Below are 22,869 nucleotides of genomic sequence, written 5' to 3'. Positions count from 1 at the left end.
TTTTCCTTGTATTTCAGTGTTTTGAATGAGAGATTCCATCCCCTGAGTTCAGGGAAGCTAGTATTGTGTGGGAGGACCCAAATTGTCTGCGTAGAGTAGCAGGCAGTGACGTCATCCCAGTTAAAATGTAGAGCATGCCAAGAGGGCCCATATAATATTTTGTAGGGGGGTAAGGCTAGACCTGGGGTATGGAGTATTTTTAAATTTTTTTGGAAGACTAGTGGCTACTTATAAGTAGCCATAAAAACGATCCAGTCCTGTTAGAAACCTGTGTAATACAACTTTTAAATCATTTTCTTGAAAGAGAAACTGCTGGCTATGTTATGTATTTTGCTTTCCCTGAGAACTGGGCAAAAGAGGGGGGGGGGGGGGGGGGGGGGGAAGGAAAGAAAGAAAAGGATGGATTGTTTAAAGGAGAGGAACAGAGTAGGAGGAAAGACCTGTGGATGCGCTAGCAGACAGGAGTGCATGAGGAGGGTGATGGGAGGCAAATTGTGAGATGGTGACAGGACAGAGAGGGTGCCCTTGGCCCTGGAGCACACTCAGAAACTGGGTATATGGCGTCCTCAAGGTGAGCAGTTCTTTATTCATTCATGCGCGCATCCAGTTTGATTGTGGTCATCCTATATAAAATAGTATGTAGTGAATATGACCTAATGTCATCTCTCCTCTTGTCCTCCAGGCCTCAAATGTGCCAATATTCCAGTACTTGAAACGGAGCAACAATCCGAAGTGGGGTGGGGGAGAGAGAGAGAGAGAGAGAGAGAGAGAGAGAGAGCAGGGCACGGGTAGGGGAAGAGAAATTGACACTGCTTGGTGGAGCATGCAGGGACTAAAGGTGGTATGACAGGGCTGACAAGCACAGTGTCGGGGGGGGGGGGGGGCATAAAGGGAAGGAGAAAAGACTGGTGGCTGTGCCAGCATACAGTGAGGGTGTAGGGAGGTGAATTGTGAAGTGGTAACAGGGCAGAGGAGGCGGAAGCAGTTGTGTGTAGGGAGGCGGAAGCAGTTGTGTGTAGGGTATGGGACAGTAGGTTGCTGTAGGTTGAGGTCAGGATGATTTGAGAGTGCAGAATGTGTTGTAAGAATAATTCCCATCTGTGCAGTTCAGAAAAGCTGGTGGTGGAGGGGAGGCTCCAGATGTCCTGGGATGTGAAGCAACCATTGAAGTAAAGTATGTTATGTACAGCTGCAAGTTGTTCCACAGGGTGGTCTGGCTGGTATCCTAACACTATAAAAAACTGAACAATGACTGCAATGGAGCTAGTAAATAACATGGCTACTTTCACAGGTGGCCCAGCCCCTGATGGGATAGGATAAGTCTGCGACAGGACTGAAATAGGAAATGCCAGGTGTTGCACATGGATCTTCCTTGTGGCATGATGTTGGGACTGGGAGTCGCATAGGGATGGACTAGGTTATTGTGGAGGTTTGATGGGTGCTGGAAGGCCTCTTTAGGAGAGGCTGGGAAGAATCTTTGGTAGGATGTCCCTCATTGTGGGGCATTATGATAGGTAATCAAAGCACTGACAAAGGAAGAGGTTCTGTTGTTCCAGTCCTTTTGGGTTGATGAAGGGGTGCTCCATTTGTTCCAGATGTATGTTGGGCATGATGGGAGGATTTGGGGGGGGGGAGGGGGGGGGATGATATATGGCATGGGAAATCTGTTTGTGGAGTTGGTCTGGGGGTTAGTGTCTGTCTGTGAAGGCCTCTGTGAGATCTTCAGTGTACCAGGCAAGGGAGATCCCATCATTGCAGATACGCTGTCCCCAGATGGCCAGGCTGTATGGGAGGGAGTGGACCCATAAACAGGCTGGTATAAGAGAGTGCCATGCAGGTACCTATAGCTGTGTCACGGATTTGTTTGTATACCTTCCCTTCAAAGTAGTAGTTGTATGTTAAGATGCAGTTAGTAAGGTGTATGAGGAATGAGGTAGTGGGTTTGGAGCCTGAAGAAGATAGTGTTCAATAGTGGCAAGACCATGAGCGTGAAGGATGTTTGTGTACAGGGAAGTGGCATCAACAATGATGAGTAGGGACCCAGATTGGTTGTGGAGAGTTGGTGAAGGAAGTGGTTGGTATCATCAATGTGGGGGGCAAGATTTTGAGCAATAGGTTGGAGGTGCTGGTCAATGAGAGGCAAAAGTCTTTCAGTGGGAGCATAATATGCAGCTACAATGGATCATCCACGACTGTTGGGTAGTGGATTTTGGGGAGCATGTAGAAGGTGGGTGTGCAGGGTGTCATAGGAGTGAGGAGGCAAATGGATTCAGGAGGGAGGTTTTGGGATTTTTTTAAAGCCACAAAGCATTTCTTAACATAACCAGCTTTTAAAAGGAATGATGCAGTCACTGAAGTGGGAATATGGTTTTCAGAAATTAAAGTAGTTTTCTTTGGTGGCTGATGATAGCTGGAATAAGAGTAGATGCAGAAATACAGGGCTAGTGCCTGGTTTTGGATGCTGTCATCAGCCATGACACAGCTTTTATTTAGTACAGGTTTTCTATGCAAGTGTTGCCTTTTTATCCACCATAACTTAGCTTTTGTTTCATTGCATGTTTCATTTTACAGGAGCTGGACTGGGAGGTGGAACTGGCAGTGGTCATGGGGAAAACTGCCAAGAATGTTCGCCCAATAAGTGCAATGGAACATGTTTTTGGTTTTACTGTTGCACAGGATTTAAGTGCCCGTGATTGGCAGAAAAAACGAAACTCAGGGCAGTTTTTGTTGGGAAAGGCTATGGATAGCTTCTGTCCCCTTGGACCAGCTGTTGTCACTAAGGAAGCTATTGCTGATCCTCATGCTCTAGGCATACGCTCCAGAGTAAATGGTATCCTAAAACAAGAAGGAAACACAAATGAGCTCATACATCGAATAGATCATATTATCTCATTCTTGTCTCAGTAAGTATTGCACTGAAGTTGTACACAAAGCAACAGATTTGGTTGTTGTTGTTTTTTTCCATTGAAGAATCAGGTTGTCTTCTTTTTATTATATGTGAGGAACTTACTATTGCATAAGATGTACAAAACAAAGAGGAAGAAATTAGTAAAACTTTCAAATTATTTCAGCTCTTTCACACAGTTCAAAGATTTATCTATGTGGAACACAGTTGATGTGACTGCAGTTATACATGTTACAGCCTCTAGTAGAGTGTATGCTGTGATTCTCGTTCATCACACGTTGAAAACATGTGTTACAATGTCTGAAAAGAAACTAGTGACTCACTGAAACTTTGGGTGGTTCCTCGAAGCATGGGTGGGTGGTGTAATGTTGCCATCAAATGGCAAGAACCTGGTTTTTAGTGACAGTTTATGTAATGCTAGCATTTTAATCTGTCTTTGTACATAATGCACCACAATGTTTTAATGAACAATTTTTGTGCATTGTTTAGTAGACTAGAAATGAATGGATCTGAACAGATTGTATTGTCACATTTATAGTGGAAATTGGATCAACAAAATGTGTGAACTTGCACAAGTGCACACATACATGTATTGAATGATACGAAGTAAAATGATCTATTTGATAAATTACTCACAACAGAATTTATACAAAAGTGGTGGATTCTGGAGCGACACTTGGGTGATTATTTTCTCCAATATTACAGGAAACACTGCCTCCAAACAGCTAATTTTCAGACATAATGTAAACATCAACTGTTCTCAGATGAGAAAAGAACCTGCAAACATATTTCCACTGATCTTTTATGAAAGAAACTTGTTAATTGGTAGCTGGTACCAAATTCTTAATTTTAATGTAATCTGTAAAGTATCTGGAAATGCACTCTAGTGAGTGTAGTACATGTTGGGCTATAGCAAATGCGCATTTAACATATTCCATGGCTAGTGCAATGAATGTCATTCATCCCAAGTAGTTACACTACTGTGATGCACTTGATCTTCCGCAAAGAAGCATTTCACAAATTCAAAAAAAGATTTACCTTACGGGCAAAGTTAACTTTGACAAAAAAAAGTCTTTTTAAGCAGCTCTAGTGTTGTTGAACACAGGCCGCTTATGAGACAACTCACGTTAAAGATTGTCTAGGTTGAAGATGATGTATGTTTCTTATGCTACATAAAGAAGAATATCCATTATTTGACTGAATGATGGCAGTTAAGAATTCATTTTTGTTTGACTTCATTTCCCAAGGATATATCATTTCCGATGAACAAAAAACACACACATACAAATTTAGTTGTGCAAATTGTTTCAAAATATGTGGCCACAGCTGAGACATATCCCCAGTTTATCTTGAGCATCAGGTCTGTTTTAAGTAACCGAGAGTGCTGAGTTGTTACTTCTCTATGAAATGAGAAGCTCTCTGTGTGAATGCTGAAGTGTTATGGCAACATTATTAGTTTCACCATTATAATGATTATTGCATATAAAAAAATTTGAGGAGGATCACATTTGTGTGAGCTACCCCATGCAGTTATCCAGATTGTAATGCTTAACTCTCTCTGAACAATCACTCCCATCTTAAAGCACATTTTCCGAGACTAGTATTCCACTCAAGTACTTTTTTGGAGTTAGACCTACATCTGATCTACAGCATTATAATCAATTTCATATGTAAATACGAGTACCTGATGCATATAGCACTCACTACTCACATATACTACTTGATCAAAATTATCCAGACACCCCTATGTATTACAAAATTGACCACCAGATGTCATGAGATGTGGACCCACCAATGTATAAGGTGGTGGGGTGTATTGTGTTGTCAGTAGAGAAGCAGTATAACAACTGAATGGATCAGCCACAAGAACTCAGTGACCTCAAATGTAGACTAGTTACTGGATGTCACCTGAATAACAAATCAATTGGGGAATTCAACCATTCTAAAGCTACCCAAGTTAGAAGCTATTCGCGACAATCACTTATGAGTTACAAAGTGCTACATCACCAACAATTCAATTAGCTTAACAACTGTACAAAGGGAGTTACAAAGAAGTGATACAATGGTCGAGCAGCTACCCATAAGCCACACATTTCTGTAGTCCGTGTTAAGTGACACTTGAGGTGAAGCGAAAAGGGTTGCCACTGGATGGTGAATGTCTGGAAACAAGTGGTTTGAATGATGAATCATTCTGTTACCTGTGGCAATCATATGGAAGGGTTCGGGTTTGACAAATACCTGGCAAATATTACCTGCCATAATGTGTAGTGTCCATTATAATTATCCGGGCTGTTATGCCGTGGTCGGTTGATGAATTCTGTATCACTTCCCAACGTTACGTCTCCGACTGCGGGAGACATCTTCAAGGGGGTCCGTAGCTTGATGGAAGGTCCAACACACCCACTGGCTCGCTACTGTCAGTAAGTCAAGGATCCCCTTGAAGATGTCTCCCGCGGTCGGAGACGTAACGTTGGGAATTGACACAGAATTCATCAACCGACCACGGCATAACAGCCCAGATAGTTATAATGGACATGATATTTCCGGCTGTGAAATTATACCTTTTAGTATAATGTGTAGTGTCAACAGTGAAATATGCAGGAAGTTGTGTTATAGTATCGGGTTGTTTTTTGTGGTTAGGATGTGGTCCTTGTAAAGTGCTTAAGAAATGTTTAAGGATATGAACACATTGTAGTTTGGAAACAGTGATCGTTTGTATCAGCATGACAGTACAACCTAACATAAAGTAGCCCTCGTGAGCCAATGGTTTGGTCTTTGGTGGCAGGAAGCCCTTAAGGAAAAACAGGTGCCAGTCCTACACAAACATTCAGACACCTCATTGAAGATATCCACAGCAGAGTTCAAGCCATCATAAGGGACACAAAATGCTTTGACCATTTCCTAACCACTACCTGTGCTCACTCTCTAATGAGGATATTGAGAGAAAGCAAAATATTAATGTTTACAAAAATCATTTCACTACATTATATGCACGTAGTTTGATGCTATGTGCCTATTTCTATGAGAAGATGTGCACATTTATGTTATTGGTTCAGCTAGATGTTACTTCAACACTTGAGAATCATTTTACACTGCAATCTACTTTTTCAGATATCTAGAAGTAAACCAGCTTCTTTCTGTATTAATAAGTGTCCAGAGTTCCAATTTTAGTTGTTGTTTCCATTACATACCCATATACTTTTCTAATGAGTCCTGTGCAAACAGATCCATCAGCATTTACAATATTACATACCTCACTTAGAATACACCAACATTAACTAAATTCACCAGTACTTTAAGTAGAAACAGCATAGAGAAACGCTGCTACTTGTCAGTGGCAGTTCACACTGGTGGTACAAATATTAAACTTTTGGTTCCAGGTGTTCATTCATGTGCTAAAAGAAAGGGGAATGTTAAGAAGAAATAAACAACCAAAACTGAATTTAGGAAAGTCATATAGCACCCCAGTTTAGGGTAGACATTCCGAAGAGGATTACAGTGACACAAAAAAAAATAATAATGAAATGCTGACCCCTGGATAAGATTTGTATACATTAATTATAGTTTCATTTTGGATGCCACCAATACATATTAGATGGTATTTGCAGAATGAATAATGACAAAATCATTCAGCTGTTCTGCTGTTGGATGGTTGGTCATCATAATTTGTTAAAGCATTCTGCTGAACTGGGAGCTGTTGCTTTTCTTTCTCCTTACTTTGCTATTTAATTTCATGTAACTTAAAATGTTTTACTTCTGGTCTATAAAGCAAACAGTTCTATTGTTATAAGACAAATGTGAATGTTATTGTTTGTCATTTTGTTGTATGCTTAGACACTGTAACTAGCATTAAATATGTTCAAGGATAGTTACGATAAGGTCATAAGTATTTTGGAGTCTGTCAAACATTTTTTTTAAATGGTAGTTGTGTATGAATAACAGGATCATTGTCGGAAAGTAGCAATATGTGGACTATAAAGTCGTCAAATGTCAGACAGACGTGCTCTTTTTGCACTTGTATTATAGTACTGAGAATAACTAGCAGGTCTAAAAACTACATTTCTGTTTGTTTCAAGAACCAAAGCTTTTAATATCTTGTAAATTTTGTACAGCCTGTGATTTTTACTTACTGGTTTCATTTTGCTGCTTCTCTTATCCATTAAGTTATGAATACTTTCTTATGGCCAAAATTCTTGCACTAATATTAGGTGATGCCCTAATAGTAATAATTAGAGGTTAAACAGGAACAAGGAACAATTTTCATGTAAATTTGTGATTTTTCTCTGTACAGTGTCATAACCTTGCGCCCTGGAGATATCATTTTAACCGGCACTCCAGCTGGTGTTGGGATGCACAGAAAGCCACCAGAGTATTTGAAGGTACTGTCCTATCTTTCTTGGTAAAATATCTCTCTCTCTCTCTCTCTCTCTCTCTCTCTCTCTCTCTCTCTCTCTCTCTCTCTCTCTCCCTCCCTCTCTCCCCTGTGTGTGTGTGTGTGTGTTAATTAGTGACTATCATTATTTATTAATTTCAGTGTGAAATGTGAGTCAGATACTTTCTTGCATTTCTGTATTTGTATTTGAATATAATAAATAAAAACTCAGCTTGAAGGGTTGATGCTCTCACAGTTTAGCTAATGACATTGAGCTGTTCAGTGTAGGATGCTGATTAACAATTTTTGACTTAAGAAGCTCACATGTTGAATGATGTAAGGTATATTCACATTCACAACAAATAACAATTCTTATATTTGGCAAAGGCATGCAACTATTTTAAGAAAAGGTCACATTTCTAATCTTGACACCCAAATGTTGGAACACAAATTATAGTGGCTGTGAATACAATACTGCATACACACACAGGCACTACGTGTGATTGGCAAGCAGGGCACTGCCAATGCAGTGGACAGAAGTTCCACTAGGTGGTGTGGGTATGTTTGAAAGTATAGTAAATAAGAATTGAATAAGAACGAATTAAAACATATAGTGGTAGTTAAAGTCAGTGCAAATGAGAAATAGATTTAAAATGGGGGATAGAACTGAAATAGATGTAAAAACCACTTAAAAAGGAGTAAAATGCCTAACACATTGCACCATCTGTTGGCATCATGGGTAAAGACAAGATGTATGCAAGATATATATATTGATGTTTGTTTTGTGTAGGAGCTGTAATACATAATTATTTTTCTATAAGCCATATGTAAAATAAAGGGTGTAGAAATAAATTGATGAGGAGATTGACACTGTTCCTTTATACTCTTTCAAAAACTGTCACCATTGAATCATTAAATGTCTCATTCCCCATAATTGGTTGGTCATTAAGAGGTACATCTTTAGCTACATGAGTGTGTTTGACAATATCCAGTTCCTCTAGCGATGTCACTTTTTTGCTCTTGAATGCACAATGAGAAATGTGGAGTGATTCTAATACAGGTCCTGTGTGTCTACTAGCTTTTAAATGCTCAGGAAATGCTGTATTACTTCTAATTACACATTCAGAACATCTGGTCATTCTGCCCAATGTAACCATAGTATATTGAGCACATGTTATTTATAAACCAAAACTGAGAGAATCTGTCTTTACATGGCTGCTCATTGTGCATAAATAGGTACTGGATATTATAATGAAAGGTGTAAGCAACTTTGACAATATAGCTCCTAAACAGCGTAGTGGGCTATCAAGTGCTACCCAAATATGGTACAACAAACTTTGCTTTTGGGATTACAAACTTAGGTTCTGTTAAACTACCACTTTTACAAATATTTTGTTTGTACAACTTATTGACAATGTTTGTTATATACAGTACTATTAGCAGTGAACTGTAAATTGACTAGTTCATGCTAAGCAGCAACTGAGGTTAAAGGAAGTTCGCATAGGCTCTGGAAAATTCTTTTTGTGGTGACATGGATGGCATTACGATGCATGGATTATTGAGTCACTGGTGGTTGGCTTATGAAATCCCAGAATTAATTTAATTATCAGCAAGCTGAAGTTTTATGTCTAAATAATTTGTGGACCCATTACTTCATAAGATATTTTAGAATGTGCAATGTTAAATTCATCTTTCACTAAAGATACATCCACCAAAGGGTTATCACATACAATGAATATGTCATCAACATAATGACAACAAAATGATGACAATTGTTCAAAGAGTATAGCTAAGTACTAGCATAGCTCACCTCATCAAGATGTTATTTAAATATTTGGCTTAAGGAATTTTTTTTACATACTTTATATCTGATTCATATAGGAGCTGTAATGTCTATGTATGACTTACGCAAATGTTGTCTTTACTCCTGATGTCCACAGATGGCATCATGTGTTAGATATTTTATTCCTTCTTAAATTGTTTTTACATCTATTTTACTTCTATCCCTTATTTTAAATCTATTTTTAATTTGCATTCACTTTAACTATCACAATGTTTTACTTTATTCTTATGTCCTGTACTTTCAAACATGTACATGCCGCCTAGCACAACTTTCACCCACTGTGTCAGCAGCTTCCTGCCCTACCAGTCTCACGTAACACGTGCATATGTGGTCATGTATTCAGGCCCACTACAATCTGTATGCCAATATTGGAGTGTTAAGATTAGAAGTGCAAAACTACCGTAGCATAGCTGCATGTGCCTTTGCTAAAGGTAAGAATTTCTCTTCACATTTCAACAACTAATTTGAATTTTTGCTGCTAATCTAGGGTAACGTTTATAAAATTCTTTGCCTTTAGCATTCTTGATGCATACCACAGTTCTAAACTACCCTCTCATGCTAGATAGGACCATATCCATTATCTGTATATATGTATTTTCTCCATGCAGAAATTCTGAAGATGCCTCAAAAAGGTAAAAAAAATCATTAAAACTTCTGCTGTTACTGCAACTTAAACTGTTTTTTCCTACTGAAAATATAACGCAATTGCTGCACCATGGCCAAAGTGTGGGAGGGAGCACTTATATGTTAATTATAAGTAACATTTAAGTTGAAAGTTTAGCACAGTCACACAGATGGTAACTCTTCGTTACATTAGTTTCTAGTATATTTCAGTACACTCAGTATTGTAGAGCAGCTGCATCCCATACAGCCACCCTCGCCATGCATGAGCCATCAGGAAGTTTCCTGCAATTTTTCGTGTTTGTGGCACCTCTCTATACTAGAAAATTACTACATAAGTAAAAAGAGGTCTTAATAAATAATACTAAGTAAGTGTTAAAGTCTCCTTCATTCATCAAATTTATGTTTGTGGAGACAGATATCCATATAATATTCTGAATAGTTATCTTAGGCACTGATAATTAATTGTCAGCCATTATTTCAAATTTTTGTTTTTGAACAGGTTTTTAAATTTCACAGAACTCATCAAAGTAAACCCAAAAATTTACAGTGGCTATTAATAGAGTTCACTTGTAGTCTAGAAGTAGTAGCATCTTCGATTATTAATCAAAACGTCCAAAGTCCTGGGTTCCAAACCTGCCACTGCTTAAATTTTGGTTAAAAATCAGCATTGGTGACTGAAGACTTCTGGCATAAAGAAGTCACCCTTGTTCTGCCAACAGCCTTGGCAAAGAGGGCAGAGGAGCGGACAGAGATTCGGGGCACCCTATTGTCCTTGGAGTCAGAAACTGCCCCTAAAGGCGGAAGAGTCAGCAAAGATCAAAGGCATGAAGATGCAGAAGGCAATGTAAACTACTGCATTAAAGACACAGAATGCATATCCACTGGACAAGTGACCGGAAATTGAAAAATTGTCATGATGATCTCTTCATTGGCAAAAGATTCTGGAATTGTCCCACATTCAGATCTTCAAGAGGAGACTACAAGGGGGAGGTGATCATGAGAAATAAGATTTAGTAACAAATGAAAGGATCCTTCCCAGGAGACAGCACTTTATCGAAAGTATCTTCAGTGCTGGGTGGAAGGGTTTGCGTGCTCCGATGAAGTCAAGAGCTGTGTCTGCGGTAGTGTAGCTACTGGTGGGATCACCCAAGTTGGAGTGGTCTTGACAAAGGAGCCAGACAAAGCGCGTCCCACAACATGGGGCAGGGAGGGCTCTAAAGGCGTAGTGAAGCCAGCTCCCCTAAACAAGTAAACCTTATACAAATCCTAGTCCTCAAAGTTGAGCAAGTGGCTAACAACCCATTCCTGTAAAAAAAGTTCTTGGTCAGAAACCCCAGAGTAAAGAAGCAGGACAGATTTATGGACGACGACATGGCACTGCTGTAGTATGTGAGGATATTGAAAGGGTAATACAATATGTAAAGGGAAATGAAAATCTAATAAGTCATGAAGGATTGGAATGCAGTTGCAGGGGTAAGAGTAGAAGAAAAGGATATGGGAGAATATGGGCTTTGGACAAGGAATGAGAGAGGAGAGACTATCTGAGTTCTGTAATGAATGTCAGCTAGTATAAGTGAATTCTCTATTCAAGAACCACAAGAGGAGGTGGTATACTAGGAAATAGCCAGGTGATACACAGAGATTTCAATTACATTACATCATGGTCAGGCACATATTCGGAAATCAGATGCTGGATTGTAACGTGTACCAAGGAGCAGATGTAGACTCAGATCACAATTTAATAGTGGTAAGAGTAAGCTGAAGTTCAGCAGATTAGTCAGGAGGAATCAACACACAAAGATGTGGGATACCTAAGTTCTCTAAGGCTGTAGAAACAGCAAGAAAAAATAGTCCAGATGAAGAGGAATTGACATTTCTAAAAAGGGCAATCACAGAAGTTGGAAGTACAAAAATGGTAACAGCAAAGAAACCATGGGTAACAGTAGATATACTTCAGTTGATCGATCGAAGAAGGAAGTACAAAAATGTTCAGGGAAATTCAGAAGTCGTTGAGGAATAAAATAAATAGAAAGTGTAGGGAAGCTAAGATGAAATGGCTGCAGGAAAAATGTGAAGAAATGGAAAAAGAAATGATTGTTGAAAGGACACTCAGTGTACAGGAAAATCAAAACAACTTTTGGTGAGATTAAAAGGAATGGTGGTAACATTAAGAGTGCAACAGGAATTCCACTATTAAATGCAGAGGAGAGAGCGGATGGGTGGGAAGAATACATTGAAGACCTCTATGACGACGAAGCTTTGTCTGACGTGATAGAAGAAGAAACAGGAGTCACTTTAGAAGAGATAGGGGATCCAGTGTTAAAATTGGAATTTAAGAGAGTTTTGGAGGACTTAGATCATCATTGGTGGAAGTGGCAACAAAACAACTATCCACATTGGTGTGTAGAATGTATGTGTCTGGTGACGTACCATCTGACTTCTGAAAAATACCACCCACACAGTACCGAAGACTGGAAGAGCTGACAAGTGCGAGAATTCTCGCACAATCAGCTTAATAGCACACACATCAAAGTTGCTTGCAAGAATAACATACAGAAGAATCGAAAAGAAAATGGAGGATGTGTTAGATGATGATCAGTTTGGCTTTAGGAAGGGTAAAAACATCAGAGAGGCAATTCTGACGTTGCAGTTGATAACGCAAGCAAGACTAAAGAAAAATCAAGACACTTTCATAGGATTTGTCAACCTGGAAAATGCATCCGACAATGTAAAATGGTGCAAAATGTTCAAAATTCTGAGAAAAATAGAAGTAAGCTACAAGGAGGGGTGGGTATTATACAATATGTACAAGAGCCAAGAGGGAATAATAAGAGTAGACAACAAGAACAAAGCACTTGTAATAAAGTGTGAGAGACAGGGATGTAGTCTTGCCCCTACTGTTCAATGTGTACATCGAAGAAGCAATAATGGAAATAAAAAACAAGTTCAGGAATGGAATTAAAATTAAAGGTGAAAGGATACCAACAATACAATTCACTGAGCTGTCCTGAGTGAAAGTGAAAAAGAATTACATGATCTGCTGAATGGAGTGACCAGTCTGATGAGTACAGAATGTGGATTGGGAGTAAATTGAAGAAACACGAGAGTAATGAGAAGTAGCAGAAATGAGAACAGCGAGATGGTCATAAAGTAGATGAAGTTAAAGAGGTCTACAACCTAGGCAGCAAAATGTGCTATGACGGACAGAGCAAGGAGGACATTAAAAGCCGACTAGCACTGGCAAAAAGGCCGTTCCTAGCCACGAGGAGTCTACTAGTATCAAACATAGGCCTTAATATGAGGAAGAAATTTCTGAGAATGTACATTTGGAGCATAGCAATGTAAGAAACATGCACTGTGGAAGTACCGGAACAGAAGAGAAGCATTTGAGATGTGATGCTACAGATGAATGTTGAGAATTAGGTGGACTGATAAGGTAAGGAATATGTGGAAACACTGACAAGGACAAGGGACAGTATGATACGACATCTGTTAAGACATCAGGGAATGATTTCCATCGTACTAAAGGGAGTTATAGAGGGCGAAAAAAGTAGAGGAAGAAAGAGACTGAAATACATACAGCAAATAATTGAATGTTACTCTGAAATCAAAAGTCTGGCACAGGAGAGAAACTCATGGCAGGCCGCATCAAACCAATCAGAAGACCGATGAAAAAAATAAATAAATAAATAAATGGTCTGGTGGCGGCTGTAGTGCCTATGGTGTCACACCTGCCATGATCAACATTGCTGAACTCAGAATGTAGGGAGCAATACACCAGCACAATCTTGGGCTCCCACTCATGGCTTCCATTTTTTGGCTGTGAAGACCTGCATTATACATATCGGTCATTGCCTTACAGTTTATCTCGATTGGGATCTGTACCTTGATGGCCAGTCCTTCAATATGGACTCTAAGTGGTTTTTGATGCCTGGTTGACCTGGCGTCCCCATCTTTGGTTACACATTCACTGCTCCCTGGAGCACCTGAACTACTATTCGCTCTTTCCAGATATGGAGTTCCACTTCCCACAACAGTGGCCCAGGCCTGTTGTTGTGGTCATTGCCCACATTTAGTCCATTTTCTGAAGGACAGCTTTCACCTCAACCACCTCTTCCACGTGCCCGGTCAAATACACCTCCATGGTGCAATCCCCATAGACAGCTCTGTCTTCATCTATTACAAGGTTCAAAAGACGGCTAATCCTGAGGCTCTCCACTTCCAATTCTTCTCCATTCTTGGTGCGTTTTGGGATTCATAAGTGATCTATATTGATGGCTCAAAGGTTGCTAGTCACATTGCTTTGCTTACGTTGTGCAGTATGTAATGAACTCGACTCCTTGCTGGATGATTGCAGTGTTTTTGCAGTGTTTTTGCAGTGGAATTGGTAGCAATCTCAAGTGCTTTTGAGCATACCCACTCCTTCACCACTGAGTCCTTCCTCCTTTGTAGCGACTCTCTAAGCAGTTTACAAGCTCTTGACCAATACACCCACACCATCCTTTGGCCCTGATTGTACAGGATACCCTTCTTGCTCTCTAACAATGTGGATGCTTGATGATGGATTCTGTCTAGACCCAGGGTCACGGGATCCCGGGGAATAAACTCGCCGACAGGCTGGCTACCAGTAAACTGCCTCTTGAGATCAGTATTCCAGAATCAGACCTTCAATTGGTATTATTCAATTGAGTAATAAGGATTTGGAATGGCACACTCTGACTTTGCTGAACAAACTATGGCCGATAAAGGAGACCACAAATTTGTGGAGGTCCTCCAAGAGAGCCTCTCACAAGCACACACTCAGCCTGTGCTTGCTCTGCATCAGCCATGCTTGGCCAACTCATGGTTATCTCCTCTGTCATGAGAATCCACCCCACTGTCATTGTGGTGCCCATTTAGCAGTCCACATTTTGCTGGATGGTTCTAACCTAACTGCCATGGGGCGGACTCTCCATCCTTCAGACTCGCTACCCCTGGTGTTAGCCAACGACGCCTCAGTGGCGGACCTAATTTTACGGTTTATTTGTGAAGGAGGTTTTTAAGACTCTCTCTAAAGGTTGTTGCCTCAGACTTGTTGGCCCGTTGAGCAGTTGGCAGGCTGCTCTATTGCTGCCTCTGCCTCAAACACGTAGTGGCTGTCTTGGCTTGGTGGTCCTCCCACGCCCTTATTTACCCGCTCTTTTGATCTTCTTCCCATTCTTGCATATTGTGTTCGACTTTGTGTTCTTCCTCTGTTTCCTTGTGCATCTCTCGCCCTGTCTATGCTGCTAGTCTTTTCTTGGTACTGTTGGGTGCGGTGCCACTTCTAAGTGGTGGAGGTTATGTCCCCCATTGCACTTTCTGCCTTTGGGGCCTCCGGTTGCTCCCTAGAAGGGCACGTCCCCTGCCTTTCTTCCTCCCCCTTCTTATTTCTTATTTCTTATTTCTTATTCCTTGTTCCTTTATCTAGACTTCGTTGACCTTCAGTAGAGCTTGGGTGTTTTGGTATTTGTGCACTGGGCCCTTCTTTGGTGTGTAGTTTTGTTAACTTGCCTGCTCCCAGCTAGGAGGGAGTGATGATCTCGTAGTCTGGTTCCTTTAATCACTAGACTGACCATCTTAAATTTTGTTAGTACTATACAAACAGTGATAAACTACAGATAAGCTTATGTATACACAGCTGGCTTATATGCAACTTGTGCATTGGGTTGTGGGTTGCAATGAATAACACAGTGATGGCATCATAATACTATACATTTTGAACTACTCCTGTAAAGAATCATGTCAGTATTGCAATGTATGGTAACAATTTCTTTGAATTACCTTTCTGTTTAATAAGTTTTTGGTGTCCTACTGCTATCTGTGTTCAAGCCTGGTTCAGTTGTGTCTTTGAAAACATATACTTGTAGGCATGATCCTCACTGCAGGGCACTACAGTACAACACAACGAACCAGAAATAACAATTAATTATGATGAAGGGTTCCTCACCAGACAAACCTGCTGAATCTTGTGAGAGTTTGTTGGAAGAGTTGGACTTAGCCTGGACATGTGTATGGTTTTAGTGCAGACTGCCAAAAACTGTTACCAGTGTCTGCCTGTCTTGGGTAAGCAAAGCTCATGATGTATGCTTTGCTCTTCCTCCTTGCAAGATGTCCCAACACATGATGCATCAGCATGTGAATCATCACTGCTGAGCAGTGCCAATAGAGGACATAGACAGGAGTAGTATGTGTATTTACTACTTTGAATCGTATCACACAGCACTTATAAAGCATTGAAAGCCTTTTCATAATTTTGATAAAGATCAAATGTCAAAGAGTAAATATTTTCCCTAATTTGCATAATATTCTTAAAATCAATATGTTTCTTGTACTACACACTTTGTAACGTAGCTTATGTTCCTTCTTAGGGTTCAAGCTATCTCCATCCCACATATCTTCAAAATTGATTCAGTGGGTTAGTCATAAAAAAACACATACTATTATATTTATAATATTAGTATGGATAAAACTTTAAATTACAATATCGATCTTTTCTATGGTTCAATTTTGATGAAATAAAGCCTAAATGGTGCCCCCAAGCTATGCCCGCATCACTTTTGAAAATCCCATGAAAGAGATTAGGATGTTCAAATAGACAAAAATACAGCACTAGAGTTTTATCATTAGTATAGATAAACAGACTTCAAATAATTACTTTGATTTGTTTTCTTTCTCCAGGTTGGTGATGTTCTAGAAAGTGAAATTGATGGCATCGGGAAAATGAAGAATACTATAGTTGAATCAAAATCTTAAAACTGCTTCAGATAGGCCATAGTATTTCATGCATCTTGTCATTATTTAAAGCAGGCAGTAGAGATGACAAATCTTCACCATTTCATTATGCCTTTACTAAATAATTTGTACTTAAATAATACTGTTCCATTTTGTATTTTTTATTCAGAGGTTTGTTGTGGCTGTGCATTGCTTTTGGAGATGGTATTAAAACAAATAAAGCATCCTTTTTGTGCAACCATTGTACATTTTTTATTTATTGACACAATCTTTCTTTAGTGTAAGTTAATACCAAACTAAATCAGACACACTTTAAGCTGATTTTAAGTCAATTTTTGTGAAACATACATTGTTGTAAATTTCTGCAAAACTTAATATAAATATTTTTTTGCAACTTTATAAATTTCAAACTTTGTTCTCATTCAGTCTTTTTAAATAAAAAGTTAACTGCTCACACTGTAAACAGCTTTGCACATATACACAGAATCTCCCAAGATCTCAAGTGTCTCTGGGTAGTTTCTAAGACAATCTACTGTTAATCTGAAACTGTAAGAATTTATGATAATTTACACCTGTGAGGTTAATTAATATGCTGTATCATGCAGCTGGAACATGTTTAGAAGTGCCAATCACAGCAGCCTGTACTCTTATGCGATCACAAGAATAGACTCCCTGTAAAAAAGGCCAAAATATCCTGAAATAAAATCGAGCTTCAAATTCCCCCTACACTGTTTTTTCAACATTCCCAAAATTTTGTGTTTGTGTAATAAATAAATTAATTTGAAATTACATACATTTACAAAAATTAACACTGCTGGGGGGAGACAGAAAATCAACAAATCAACTAAAATTGCTTAACAGAGGAAAGGTGAGTGGACTTATGGGATACCTATAACAGTCTGCATAGAGTACATGAAAGAACTTGCTCCCCTTGTAGCAGCAGTGTAGGGTAAATCGCTGGAGGAGTTAAGCATTCCCAGAGGTTGTAAAAACGTGCAAGTCATTGCCATTTTCAAGGAGGATCATCAGACACAAAAAACTCAGTGTGCTATAGAATTATGGTACACATTTTGTGCTGCAAAACCATGCATGACTATAAGGAAGGTAGATAGATGATGCCTACAGGAAAATAGAAACCTCTGAAGAAGAGAGAAGCAGCTGTATGAATATCAAGAGTTTAGATGGCAATTCAGTACTAGGAAAGTTGAAAAGTGGAAGGAACATACACAAGCAATAAACCTGAAGATGATATAGAAATTGAAGAGGAAGCAAATGAAGATGAGATATAATGTACTGCAAGAGGAATTTGACAGAGCACTGAAAGATCAAAGTTGACAATAGATAATATTCCTTCGGAATTATTGAGATCCTGGGAGAGCCAGTCAGACAACTATTCATCCTACGCTGCAAGATAAGAGACACGTGAAGCACTGTTATTAGACTTAGACTTAAACAGAGCTGTAATAACTCCAATTCCAAAGAAGTCAGATTCTGAGATGTATATAAATACACCAAACTATCAGTTAATAAGTCATGGTTGCAGAATAAGGACAAATTATTTACAGAAGAAAGGAAAAAATCAGTTGAGGTTGTAGAGAAATACAGGTACATACGAGACAATACGGACCCTACAACTTATCTTGGAAGAGAGGATTTAAAAAAAAGGCAAACATACATTTGTAAATTCAGAGAAAGCTTTTAACAATGTTGACCAGCTCATACTCCTTGAAATTAAGAAGGCACCAGGGATAAAACACACGGAGTGAAAGGTTATCTACAACTTGTACAGAAACCAGACTAAATTACATGTGTTGAAGGGCATGAAAGGGAAGCAGTGGTTGAAAATGGCGTGAGAGAGGGTTGTAGTCTATCCTCCAATGTTGTTCAATCTGTACACAGAGAATGCTCTGAAAAGAACCAAAGAAATTTGGAAAGACAATTAAGTTCAGGGAGAAGAAATAAAAACTTTGAGGTTTGTTAATGACACTGTAATTCTGTCAGAGATAACAAAGGATTTTGCAGACCAGATAAACAGAATGGGTAGCATCTTGAAGATATGTTTTAAAATGAACATTAACAAAAGTAAAACAATCATAATAGAAGGTAGTCGAATTAAATTTGTCGATGCTGAGGAAATTAGAGTAGAAAAGACACTGAAAATAATAGATGAGTTTTGCTATTTGGGTAGTAAAATTACTGCTGAACTGACAATAGCAAGAAAATAATTTCTGCAAAAGAGAAATTTGTTAACACTGAATATAAATTTAAATGTTGGAAAATCTTTTCCAGTGCTATTATCTTGAATGTAGCCTTGTATGTGTGTATAAAGTTATTGCAGAATATGTGGCAACTTTTCTGACACACTAGTAAGTGTTAATGTTTATAGCCACTTTTTTTCTTTTAATGGAAATGTATACACTTTTTTCTGTGGAATGTAAAAGAAGCTTTGAAGATGACTTCCACAAGACAATATGTGGATCTTTATGAACCAGTGACAAGATGACAGAGTAGAAAACCACGGTCCTACGATGTGGAGAAGAGGTTCCACAAACACCTATGCCACTGTACCAAATGTAAGCAACACACACTGTGTACAAGTAGACTTGTTATTGCCAGATCACCCAATTGCTGAACAATCACTGGAAGCAGTCAAAGCCATTAAATACCTGGGAGTATGTTTATCGTGTGAATCAACTAATAATTGGAAAGGCAGATGTGAGATGTAGATTCATTCGAAGAACCCTGAGAACGTGCAGTCTACCCAAAACCCTCATTTGACCGATACTTGAGTAATGCAGTGGTACATGAAATATCCTCTGCCTCAGACCATATAAGGTAATGTCTGGAGGATGGAGGTAGGAAAACAGCATGCTCTGAATCATATGGATACATTGTATCTAATAAAAAATCAACATCTCCATGTACACTCCCTGTGTTTGTGCAGCCTTCTCACTACTTCTGTGAATCATTAGAGTAAGATATCCTATGCGATTTTTACCCTCCATGCTACCCCCCAAAACTAAACTGGTGATCCCTTGATACCTCAGAATATGTCCTACCAATCAATCCCTTCTTCTTGTCAAGTTGTGCCACAAATTTCTCTTCTCTCCAATTCTATTCAATACCTCATCATTAGTTATGTGATCTACCCATCTAATCTTCAGCCTTCTTCTGTAGCACCACATTTCAAATGCTTCTATTCTCTTCTTGTCCAAACTGTTTATCGTCCATGCTTCACTTCCATACATGGCTACACTCCATATAAATACTTTCAGAAATGACTTCCTGACAAATCTATACTCGATGTTAAATTTCTCTTCTTCAGAAATGCTTTACTTGCCATTGCCAGTCTACATTTTATAACCTCTCTACTTCGACCATCATCAGTTATTTTGCTCCCCAACTAGCAATACTCATTTACTACTTTAAGCATTAACCTACCCATTCCCCTTTTTAAATTTTCTAATCTACCTGCCCGATTAAGGGATCTGACATTCCACGCTCCGATCCGTAGAATGCCAGTTTTCTTTCTCCTGATAACAACGTCCTCCTGAGTAGTCCCTGCCCAGAGATCCGAGTGGGGGACTATTTTACCTCCGGAATATTTTACCCAAGAGGACGCCATCATCATTTAACCATACAGTAAAGCTGCATGCCCTCGGGAAAAATTATGGCTGTAATTTCCCCTTGCTTTCAGCCATTCGCAGTACCAGCACAGCTGGTTAGTGTTACAATGCCAGCTCAGTCAGTCATCCAGACTGTTGCCCCTGCAACTACTGAAAAGGCTGTTACCCCTCTTCAGGAACCACATGTTTGCTGGCCTCTCAACAGATACCCCTCTGTTCCGGTTGCACCTACGGTACGGCTATGTGTATCGCTGAGGCACACACACAAGCCTCCCCACCAGCAGCAAGGTCCATGGTTCATGGAGGGTATCTGTCTCTAAAACCCAAATTATGTCCCTTACACCATCAGCAGTATAAAACACATTAATCTTCAGAAACTCTACCATGCTCCCAACTTGTCCACAACGTTGAAAAGGAGTTTTTTTTTGGTAAAGAATTCCATTCCCCCACCAACACAGTTGACAACAGCTGGATGGTCATTGTTGCAGGTGGACAAGGTGCAATACTTTTCCCCCCAATGCATCCCACATGAACTCGATGGGATTTAAATCGGGAATGGGCAGGCCACTGAATATATCCCCTCTTTCCAAGAGTTGCCCCACCTGTATTGTTCTATGTGGTCACATACGTCATCCACAAAAATGGAATCAGGGCCGAATGAACACCCAAAAAGACGTGTTGGGAAGGAGTACAGTGTCACAATAACTTTGATGGTAAGTGCACCATATTCAAATATTTGGAGATTGGTATGGACATACCGACCTTCAATTTACACCTCCCTGCACCTTAACACTGTACCACCCATCTTTGGATGCCTATAGCTCAATGAGCCTAAAAAGAATTCAAATGCCTGAGCCACTCATCTTAGGAGACATAGAAAGCATGCCTGTTACAATTCTACATTTTTTTTTTTTTTTTTTTTTTTTTTTTTTCTATTCTATTCTAGTTTGGCTGTGGATGTATAACGGGACAGAGAGAGAGTTTACTTGATGCCAGTATTGTTTGAGAGCTATCCAGGGCAAGCTCTGTTAGGCTATAAATAAAGTATTGGAACAATTAAACAAATCTTGTGCACCTTTATATTTCTACACCTCTATATTACTTTTTTTTTTTTTTGCACAATCAACATTCTGACAAACTTTTATCATAATGAGTTGGTAAATACACTCTCCATAAAATTCTACCACTTGGGATTATATCAGGGCTGAAGTCACTTTTTCACATGTATGAAGGTTATTAAACCAGTTGAGATATAGTGAAATGCCAGTCCTTATGTATCTTATTGTAATTGTTTCACATATTATTAGAATTTTTGGGTTAAAGCCAGTTTAAAATACCCTGCATAATCAAAGCATTAATTGTTGCAGTACTGCTTGGTTGAAGAACACCTACTACAAATAGATTGCCACAAACTGTTTGCTCCAATTTCCATTTGAGAAAGGCCATACACTGAGAGCGCATTCTCAGTTGAGAATGGTGCCTGCAGGCAGTCAGCATTACTTGCTGAGCGGGTAATCTGAGGCAGACCTTGATACCTGGGCCCACAATTAAGTTTGCAAGTGTTGCATACACTATTCAATGGCAAGAAACAGCAGATCAGCTCAGAAACCATGAGTTTGAGACTGGGGCCTTGACCTTACTTGCAGCAGCATCACATAGGCTACAGCAGCTAGCTGAATCCTCTAGAGGTCTAGAGGGAAAGTAGCTCCTTATTTTGGAATGGGACACACTCACAATTGCCAAATATGTATGGAAATTGGATATACATTCTAATCTCCTTCTTCCCCCCCCCCCCCTCTCTCTCTCTCTCTCTCTCTCTCTCTCTCTCTCTCTCTCTCTCTCTCTCTCTCTCTCTCTCTCTCTCTACCCATCCTCTCTTGGTCCCTTTCCTCCTGCCCCCATCTGCCTCCATGTACAGGGGATGGACAAAAATATAGAACCACCTAAAACACAGCTCATTACCATTCTTAATGCAGTGTATGACACCTGCTGGCGTTCAAAACAGCTTTCATTCATCTCTAAATGGATAAATACAGATCCCGTATGTTTTTTGAGGGAATCTTGTACCATTACCCCTGCAAAAGTGTAGCAAGTTCAGGTAACAGTGATGGAGGTGGAAAGTGGTCATGCACCCTTCTCTCCAAAGTACACCACAAATGATCAGTTATATTGAGGTCTGGTGTCTGTGGCAGACAGGGGACATATGACAGTTCATCCTTATGCTCACAAACCCAGTCGTGGACCATGCGAGCTGTATCAACAGGGGCCCAGTCTTGGAACAGCACCACGAATGTGCAACAAACACTGCACCATGGGACTGCCCTGATCAGTCCAAATGGTCAAATAATCCATGGCTGTAGTGTGACCTTGATGAGTAATCTTGGGGGAGGGGGGGGGGGGGGGGGGGGGGCAGCATGGAATACTATGATATTGCTGTCCAAATCATCACAGGTTTATTCCATTCATGGGACGTCAGGGAGAAAATGTGTAACAAGACTCGTCTGACCTGATAACATTTTTCCTTTGCTCTATAGTCCAGTTTTTATGCCTGCAGCACCACATTTTCTTGTTGGGTATTTCTATCAATGACGAGTGGTTCTGGAAGTCCACCTCCTCCTGCAACTGCCTGTTCATGTAGCCCCCCTTCATACTACCATGGCCTTGGAAGCACCCACCATACTACCACTAACAATTTTCCCATGTTCAAATTCACTTACCTTCAATGCAATGCACTCACAACTACACA

General features: G+C 39.7%; 1 protein-coding gene across 1 annotated transcript in view; it reads left to right on the top strand.

Annotated features, from left to right (window-relative positions):
* Positions 1 to 16,735, top strand: part of LOC126354907 (fumarylacetoacetate hydrolase domain-containing protein 2) — a 147,374-nt gene extending 130,639 nt beyond the window's left edge. The window contains exons 3-5 of the mRNA XM_050004977.1: positions 2,572 to 2,903; positions 7,197 to 7,284; positions 16,444 to 16,735. Coding sequence (XP_049860934.1) covers positions 2,572 to 2,903; positions 7,197 to 7,284; positions 16,444 to 16,518 — 495 coding nt within the window. The 3' untranslated portion in view covers positions 16,519 to 16,735. The remainder of the gene's footprint in view (positions 1 to 2,571; positions 2,904 to 7,196; positions 7,285 to 16,443) is intronic.
* Positions 16,736 to 22,869: the final 6,134 nt, after the last annotated feature.

This window comes from Schistocerca gregaria, chromosome 3 (genome assembly GCF_023897955.1).
Source record: "Schistocerca gregaria isolate iqSchGreg1 chromosome 3, iqSchGreg1.2, whole genome shotgun sequence".
Lineage (NCBI taxonomy): Eukaryota > Metazoa > Arthropoda > Insecta > Orthoptera > Acrididae > Schistocerca > Schistocerca gregaria.
Note: the sequence above shows the minus strand (reverse complement) of the source record. Positions and strands in the feature narration are given on the sequence as shown.